The following is a 9,381-nucleotide window of genomic DNA, read 5'->3' on the forward strand; positions in this document are numbered from 1 at the left end:
TAGGTAGGTTATATGACTTGGCATTGTGCGTGTTGCATCAGATACATTATATCTCGCGCTCATTAAAAATGCACACGGAAGCCTATAGCTATTGCAAGATCGACAGATTTTTTTTCGGGAAGTAGCTCCTCGCGCGCGCTGGGCGCTTAGCATCGTTTGGCTGGTCCAGCTATTTTGGGTACGAAAATATATGTCGATTCCATGCTTTGACGGATGATCAACGTGTGGTCGTATATGCCAAGCTCCATCCCTTAAGTTCTTGCCCGTGAGACATAATAATTATATATTGATGTGAAAACGTCAGTCGAATACCGTAATGTCAATAATAAGGAAAAAAATTACGATCTGGAAAATCACGTTCGCCGTGCGAAAGTATTTTTTAACCTAATGCATAATTGAAAAACGCAGATAATAGATACAAGGAATAACAAACTTCGACTTATTAGAAATCGCGTATATCTAAATACTGTTTTTGATAAGTTCAAATGTTTTGTTGCTATTACCTGTACTTTCCAGTTGTATTTTAGGCTTTTCGTTCGCGCAAAGATGCAATCTGAGCATCATATCTCATTTATATTGTATATATTTCAAACTGCGATTGACTAATCGCACGCATCAACGAGAACGTACGTTGCAGTATTGGAATTAATCTAACAGAAGGTCGAATTAGTGATCGGTACCGTACAAGTAGGCGCGTCAAGCTCGCGCTGAGATTGTAACGGAGTTGATATACTACGGAGTTGAATATAAAATAATCGGGAGATCATTATATTAATGACATTACGAATTCAATGAAACGAATGCGTAACGCGTGTGTGCCATTGTAAATAATAATTCGTGGCGTTACGTCACAAATAGCATCTAAATTGATACTTCGTGAGATACCTATTTTTTGAATCGCTTAGAATAGTGACGACATACATCTGCGTATCTATTTAATTTTTTTTTCTCTATTTTCTATGAAAAATCGTATCGTTCTTTTACTTCAAAAGTGATACAACTAAAAAAGCTTGTTTTAAAAACAAGGAAAATTATATATAATTAAAAAAATTACTGATTAATTATATAATATCAGCAAAAAGAATTAAAAACTTATTTTAGAAACATGATCAAATGTCATTTTTGTTATTTTTATTTCGTAATCCTTAAAAAAATCACCTTTTTTGAATTGTAATCATTTTGATTAATTATAAAATTATAACAAGTCCGGAATAATGCATAAAAAAATTATATATAACTCGAAAATTTATATTTAGTTTTATCAGCTGAAATGGCTAAATTCAAAATATAATATACATTTTCTTAAAATTTCGATCATCAAAACTGTCTTAACTTTAAATGATTTCTATAAAAGACTCTTCTATTTATTTAAAACGATGTAAATTAAAACGTATCTCACACACACACACACACACACACACACACACACACACACTCTTGTAGAAGGTATTATAATTTCTTTGAAAACCTTGAGGAAATGACACATTAGCGGACGGACTGTGAAATTAATTTAATTTACTTTCGATTGATAGAGTAAACTTTATCTTATTCGGCAATAACTCGAAAATCATATTTTTTATGTTGTGTTACGTTTGAAGTAAGGAAACAATACTGTCCTTCTTATCATATACGAGGAACGTAAATTTAGAAATTATGTTAGACCATAACTAAGACCGTTGCGCAAATTATTCTTTTTCTATAAATATGAGTTGTACGATAAGCGATAGTTAGTCATTGTTTCAGAACAAGATAACATTGATAAAATGTAAAACACAGAACAAATAGTAAAAACCGGTTTTCTCTAAACGCCATTATTTACACTTGTTTAAATTTTAAGGTCATACCGTCCGAGGTCGTCCTGCATCCCAAATGTAAAAAGATTGTATTGTTTATGTATATTATTAATTTAATTTTAATCATAACTTTATACAGAGCGCCTTACATAGTAATAATATATTTATAGTAACAATGTATTTATTATTCCGAAGATTGAATCAAATTTACTTTTTTTAATGTACTCCGTTTCTTTAGTATTATTAGACAGATAAGTAATTGATACCAGTAAAATGACAATGATTAATGACGTGATTAATTACTATTTAAATTTATCTAAGTTGTAATTAATTATCGGAAGTGCGATAATTAACTTTATGACTCATCGTAATCATGATATTACAAGAAAATTAGCAAATGCAGAAAAGGCGTTACTTTTCCTCATTATGAAAGAATACATTAACCTATTTTCATTTCGTTAAATTTAGTTACAAGTTTTCGTTTAGGAGTAGAGATAATATATTTGTTTTTGTTGCTTGTAAAAATTCACAGAATATAAAGACGTCAATAGAATATATAGGGCACTTTTCAAATTCCATAACTTAAATTATTTAACTCTTAGCCCTCGTTTATATTATTCAGTATAATACATATATTGAATGCATAACTAAATACAAATGAAATTAACGTCAATACTATTTTAGCTCATACAGTTTTATGTTCCTAAATGTCTCAGAAAACTATAAAAATAATTAAACTTAACATTAAATCCAAAAGAGAATCACTCGAAAAAGTTGTAATAAAAAAATAAGAAATCTGTACATATAGTGAGTGCAAAAAGTACAGGGGAAACATCTTTAAAAAAATTGTTACTTTTATGAAGTGGACATTAATTAACAAAGAATAGAACTATACTTTTCAAAACTATTTTATCTAAAAAGATATATGTATAATTAAATAATATTTAACAAAAACATTTATTGGATCATACGTGTGAACACACAACCAATAGAAAATAAAGGTCTTTAATGATTGGATCTTAAGTGCTTAAATAATTCGATACTTATGTTATCATGAAAATTGTGCGCCGAATTAAGTTTTTGAATTTTGAAATGCAATCCCGATAGAATTATAATAGTCATATAATAATTTTGATGTTTATAAGCATTTGGAAAGATTTTAATAATACTGATAAATCTATTATAAAATCTGTGATTAATTTTATTGCAAAAAATATTACCTTGATCAGGAATCTCCCGCTTGTCGGGCGAGTGTTTTCACAAGCTAAAAATAATTTTGCTAATATATATCCACACTGTAAAAAATAAAATGTTAATTTTAACTCAAAGAGTGAATTTTCTGAAACATGCAAAAATGTTAAAATTAACACTTAACGTCTTTGAGTTAAAATTAATATTTTATTGTTTACAGTACAAATATGATGGTACAATAAAATTTTTGTGCCGGATACAGACCTTTAAGAATTTTATTGAGCTTTCATATATACATATAGATTTATAATAAGCGAATATATTAATAAGAAAGTCGAAAAATTCCTTTGCAGTTGTGGATTACTACATTTTTAATTCTGAAATCATAAAGTATCGTAAATTTAATGCGCTTCGTTTATGATTTTAGGTTAAAAATTCTTCCTAACAGAGTTAGGCAAATATTTTAGCGATTCACAGTTGTAAGACACTCTTCGACTTCCTTATCGATATATTTGTTCACCATGAATCACTGTGACACTTCAACAAAACTCTCTATGCGATTAAATATGTGTGAACACGTTCAAGAAAGAAGATTAGCGTGACTAGAGTATTGCTGCATCAACAGTTACAGAAAGAATTTTAACAGTATTTTAAATGTTTCATTGAAGAATTAAAATTAAAATAATACTGATAATATGTGTATAATTTTTTAAACGATTTGTTGCGATCAATTCGTTTTGTTTCAAATAATTTTTGATAACATTTAAACACAATTTATATATGAGAAATGTCCTGAAGCATCTTTAGGGTTTGAGAACGTCCTTTGGATGTCTCTTGGAGATACGCTATATGAGTTATCTTATTTGATTGAAGGGATAATTATTAAGCTAGCAAAATTTCTTTGTGGTCATCTAGCAAAAGTGTTTTTCCATACAAATAAGATATTTTTTTTTATATAAAAATGTCCCCTATACGAATATTTTTTGCATTCACTCTGTGTGTGCGTATGTATGCGAGAGAGAGAGAGAGAGAGAGAGAGAGAGAGAGAGAGAGAGGGATGGGGGGGAGTGTGTGTGTGTATGAGAGAGAGAGAAATTCTTCATTACTATTGGTCAACTATTTCCATGTCATTTGTTAAGGATTAAAAAGTCTCTACAACCGTCATACGTAACATTCCTTCTTCTTGAATCAAACTTTTCATATATACGTTTGTAAACAAATTCGTCCTCAACGATTGAACATTTCATGAATACAACGTTTTTTGGCCTACATTCTTATCGGGCAAAAAATTATAATGGCACCGTGAATACAGAGAAACACGCTTGTCCTGTACATTTCAGTATTCGTTTGACTTTCGCTTGAACCGTTTGTATCTGACGCGCTCGGTAATTCCTCGCAGTAATATGTACATATAGTTATAAATGACATAATTAGTGTTGAATAGTTCTGTCTTGGGCTGTTAAAGTTCAGTTACAAGCACTTCTCATCACAGAAAAAGAAAATTCCCTCTAACCTGCGAAATTTTCTTAAGTTATGTAAGTATTAATAAGAGAACGCGCGAGTATTTATATACTTTCGTTCGTTTAGATCATTCATTAGATTTATACGTATTGATAACTACTTTAGTGCGATGAGATCGATTTTAACAGTAAACGAGTACTTCCGTATTATATTTAATTGCTCGACACACTATGTACGTTTTTGATAGCGCGGACGCTCAAACTGTAATTTGTCCTCGAACTTGAGCATTGTCGTAATATTTTTAGCAATTAATACTTTAGACGTTTTACTAGGACACAGTGTACACAAGATTCAAAGCGTTTAAATAAAAGCTTATTTATTGCCGAAAAAATGCGTTCTCTTTTATTATCTTTAATATTTCTCTAGAAATGTATACTGTAGGAGTGTTATATAAAATTCATGATAAAGTTTTAATATGTATTTCTCAAAGAATTTGCAATTCTATAAAGATCTCCTTTGAGAAGCAATTATAAATTTATAACAGAACGATTACTCAAAATTATGAACTTTTTAAAGATTTATTAGACTAACAACATAATTTATATATATATATATATATATATATATATATAACAAAACTTAACGTTCCTTTTTTGATCTTGAAATTTCTATGCTTAATTCATCACTATATGTAAACGTATACGTTTATACTTTATCGCCCATATTATCAGTTAAAAAATGGATTAGATATATTGGTTTCAATGTCGATAGACGTACAGATATTTCGTATACTTTTATTATATACATACGTGAAAATAATCTTGATTATCACTGCGATACCACATTCGGTATGATAGCTGTTTATGAGGAATAATGCGATCATCGAGCCCTCCCACGTAAAGTACAGTAAAATCTTATCTGTTCTAGTGAATTACCGAGTCACATAACGTCAGCTCTTTAGTAGAATGCACTGAAGTGTACAGTGCGCACTGAGTCTTACATCACGCGCGTAACTCGCTTTTTTTATACCTTCTGATATGGCTGCTCATCGAGGTAAAAAATTCGATACTGCACGTCATTTAGAGAACATAAATGAGAATGTTTTGACAATGAAAAACTCTGACATGGTTTGTGTAAACGAAACGAAAAATCATAACATTGACGACACGCCGCGAGAAGAAATGACTGAGTTTCTCGTTAAATATCGCGATCGTATTTATAATATTTACAATTTCTTGAATAATCATCCTGGAGGAAAAAACACGCTTATGCGTCTCAAGGATCGAGACTTGGATAAAGAATTAGCAAAAAATCCTCACTCGAAGTCTGCTTACTATCTTCTCGAAGAATTCGCTGTACAACATCAAGTGAGATACAATGAATACGAAGTAAGTGATTTATAAATGAGAAATAACAAATGACATTTATATTATAGAAAAAAAAATGAGCCATCAGATTAATCATTTATATTTCCCGTAAGATTTCAATAGATACTTTATTTTTAATTTTATGTGTGCCATGTGATTTTTAAATGTGTATATATAATATATAATATATGTGTGTGTGTTTGACACATGTATATTTCAATCCTTTAAATATACTTTTGCTATATATATATATCAAATTATAAATCAAATTCTATCTAAAAATCATCAGTTACAATGAAAAATATCAAGTTATGACGAAAATATATTTCTAATTATAAAAAATAAAACTATAATGTTATATACAAGTAACATATCAAATTTTAACATGTCATATTGCACGTAACATATCAAATTTATCTAGTAGGATTGGTTTATCTCCAAGTTTATCTCAATTCTATGAAACATTCACTACATACAGATAAAAAAAGTGTTAAGATAATAAGTCTGTATAAAATCGCAGTATGGTTTTGCGATATTATGCAGTTGCTTTTAAATCAATGAAAAAATGTACGCATAGATGCTCAAAAGGCAAAGCTGGTTGCGTGCTAAAGTAAATTAGTAATGTGCTTTTAGTAAATTATCGCTCAAGAAAATTATGCTTTATTTTAGAATTTAATAAACTGGGACAAGCCTATGTTATGGCAAGTAGGTTTTATGGGTGAACAATATTGGGAATGGGTAAATCTGCCAGTAAACCGGCCTATTCGATTTTTCCAATCCGACATTTTAGAGAAATTATCGATTTCACCATGGTATATTCTACCAATTATCTGGCTACCCATAATTACATATTTCTTTTACATGGGCTGTGCCTCGAATGATTTGACAAATATTGGTAATTCATATGGCGTTTACAATAAAAAAAATTAGTAAAAATAGTAAATAATAAAAAAATAATAAATATATGTATGAAAATCATTATACGCATATTCCACCATATAAAATGTGTATATTTTCTCTGTATAGTACAAAATATTCTACCATCTCTCGTTCTGGGGCTATTCATATGGACCATTTTAGAATATTTCTTTCATCGAAAAATATTTCACTTTAGGCCACCACATAACTCGAAAGTACTGATTACTCTACATTTCTTGTTACATGGAAATCATCACAAGGTAAGACCCACAAATTTTTGATATATTTTAAACTAAATATTAATTTTCGATTATATATAAGTTGTGCCAATAGGCACCATTGGATAATCGAAGACAAGTATTCCCACCGACATTCGCTTTATTTTTGGCAGCAATTGCTTGGGAAATTTATAAGGCTATATTTCCCGTGACAATAGTTTATTTTATCGCTGCTGGTAGTACTATAGGTAAAAATACTTTATATATTTAAATATCCATATAAACTTTGTTAGAAAATACAAGTTATTTAAAACATCCGTAACCAAATGTATCTACTTTTACAGGCTACTTGAGTTATGATTTAATGCACTATTATTTGCATAATGGAGCACCATTGGCAGAATCATATCTATATACAATGAAAAGAAAACATAACTATCATCATTTTGTACATCATGACCAAGGTAATTAATTACTGCAAATTACAATTAGTATACAGAGAATTAATCGTTATTATATCATCTCTTACAGGATTTGGAATCACTAATGGATTGTGGGATCAAATACTTAATACAGATTTAACTTTGAGAGAATTAAAGGAACCTTTAAAATGGTGAAATAGCTCAAAGAAAAAATACGATATTTCCATTTATTAATAATATTAATTTTTTAATATTTTTTCATTGTACAAATAATCATTTATTATTGATACAATCACAACTATAATTATAAGTATAGTATATTATTTTTGTAATATTTAAACTTAACCACAGAGTTAATTTAAGTACATATATTCTCTTGAGATTCATTAATCTTTTATAAATATATTTACGTGATCAAAGTCTTTCAAATAACAATGTATAACGTCACAAAATAATGACAAATTTGTATTTTAATAGCTTTGCATTTATTTGATTAAGTAAATGTAATATTAAATAAGACTTTGAACTAGAAAAGTTGTTGGTATCTTAAGTACATAATTCATGATATCTTAAGTACAAAACTTTATTACAAGTCCATTTATCCCGTTTCAAGCCTAATATCACAAAATATCCAAAATTAACAGAAAAGTATATATTAATATTGAGATCCAAAGCATCTTCGCATTGTGGTTTTTAGCCACGTATTAAATACATTATACCTGAGTACAAAATTCACAAGGGACTCATATTGCCACTATCTAGATCGACGCTAATTAAATTTCTAAGCAAGCGCGTCACTGTGTTTCGGCCTTGACAGTCTTTCTACCCATACTTAATTGCGGAAATGTACTTTTATTAGTGGGAGGATTTAGCTTGGATGACAAATGCACAAATGCCTCAAATAGAGTAGATCTATCCATGACGTTTATCTCATAATGTTTAACCTTTTCTCTGGTGCACCAGTTAGTTGCCTTGCTCACGGTATTCTCTAAGTTATTCAATACAACATTAGTTTTAGTTGTTCGATTACCAATTACGATCACAGTTATCTCTTTCTTGTCCTTATTCTTGTCAATGTCTTTCTTTAAAGGAAAGAGCACATCTAGAGATTCAGGTTTGCCAGTATCATATACTAAGACATAACCATCGGCGAAACCAAGGTAATGTCGTGGAAGCTGCTGATTATTTACATTACTTTGTAAAGATTCAAGCCCGGCCGTATCATAGAACCTGACCTTCTCTTTTGTGCCCCGATCAGTCTCAATGTTGGCGACATAAATGTCTTCGATTGTAGGATGAATTTCCTGCAATTAATTATTACTTCAGTGTTAGGGTATAAACACATTTATAACTACATTTATATACATTATAGACAATAGGTACAGGAAATAACATACACGCAATAGACTTAAATCTATCAGAAATTTCTATGTATTGAAGGGTATAAACACATTTATAACTACATTTATATACATTATAGGCAATAGGTACAGGAAATAACATACACGCAATAGACTTAAATCTATCAGAAATTTCTATGTATTGATATACTGATATTGCTGTGTATTATTTCTGGTTCCTATTGCCTATACTTTCTATCTGTTATAGACTGATTCAGATCCTTCCATAAAGTCCCATAAGCACAAAAGCCCTCAGGATGATATAACCTAAAATAAATACCGTCTTTGTGTCGATATTTCCATATACGAGCTGCTCTAACAGAGCGGTTTTGCCAACTCCTTTCATCCCGCAAACAACTACCCTCGTAGTTTTTCCCATATCTCAATTTTCGTTAAGTACCAACTACTTCGCGTAGCGATGACATTACATAGAATGTAATGAAATGACAGCAGACAGAATCGTTTGACACATACAGTGCAACTCATTAATTCGCTGGGTCATAGTAGCGGCTTGACTTATCGACGCTGACAAAATTTTATTGTGAGTCGGTAACGCTCAACGCTTCACTCGAATAGGCGTTTTTTCGTTATCCAACCAAAAGGGATCAGAA

General features: G+C 30.1%; 2 protein-coding genes across 2 annotated transcripts; one reads left to right on the forward strand and one right to left on the reverse strand.

The window, feature by feature from the left end:
• Window positions 1-4,044: 4,044 nt before the first annotated feature.
• On the forward strand, window positions 4,045-7,565 carry Fa2h (Fatty acid 2-hydroxylase). The gene is made up of 7 exons (XM_018543456.1): window positions 4,045-4,519; window positions 5,373-5,833; window positions 6,482-6,707; window positions 6,839-6,990; window positions 7,064-7,196; window positions 7,293-7,412; window positions 7,480-7,565. Exons 2-7 carry the CDS (start codon window positions 5,483-5,485, stop codon window positions 7,563-7,565), a joined length of 1,068 nt encoding a protein of 355 aa, XP_018398958.1. The 5' UTR covers window positions 4,045-4,519; window positions 5,373-5,482.
• A 379-nt stretch (window positions 7,566-7,944) lies between these two features.
• On the reverse strand, window positions 7,945-9,229 carry kappaB-Ras (NFKB inhibitor interacting Ras like 1). The gene is made up of 2 exons (XM_018543545.1): window positions 9,051-9,229; window positions 7,945-8,674 (listed from the first exon to the last, which is right to left on the reverse strand). The coding sequence occupies exons 1-2, from the start codon at window positions 9,147-9,149 to the stop codon at window positions 8,165-8,167; spliced, it is 609 nt and encodes a 202-aa protein (XP_018399047.1). The 5' UTR covers window positions 9,150-9,229; the 3' UTR covers window positions 7,945-8,164.
• Window positions 9,230-9,381: the final 152 nt, after the last annotated feature.

The sequence above is a fragment of the Cyphomyrmex costatus genome, unplaced genomic scaffold (assembly GCF_001594065.2).
Source record: "Cyphomyrmex costatus isolate MS0001 unplaced genomic scaffold, Ccosl1.0 scaffold112, whole genome shotgun sequence".
NCBI lineage: Eukaryota > Metazoa > Arthropoda > Insecta > Hymenoptera > Formicidae > Cyphomyrmex > Cyphomyrmex costatus.

Excerpts from the sequence above, each read along its gene's own strand:
- kappaB-Ras (XM_018543545.1), bottom strand. The coding sequence starts at position 9,149 with ATGGGAAAAACTACGAGGGTAGTTGTTTGCGGGATGAAAGGAGTTGGC. Across the intron at positions 8,675-9,050 it reads GAAATATCGACACAAAGACG|GAAATTCATCCTACAATCGA; the intron begins GTATTTATTTTA and ends AATTAATTGCAG.
- Fa2h (XM_018543456.1), top strand. The coding sequence starts at position 5,483 with ATGGCTGCTCATCGAGGTAAAAAATTCGATACTGCACGTCATTTAGAG. Across the intron at positions 6,708-6,838 it reads GAATGATTTGACAAATATTG|TACAAAATATTCTACCATCT; the intron begins GTAATTCATATG and ends TTCTCTGTATAG. Across the intron at positions 6,991-7,063 it reads TACATGGAAATCATCACAAG|GCACCATTGGATAATCGAAG; the intron begins GTAAGACCCACA and ends TTGTGCCAATAG.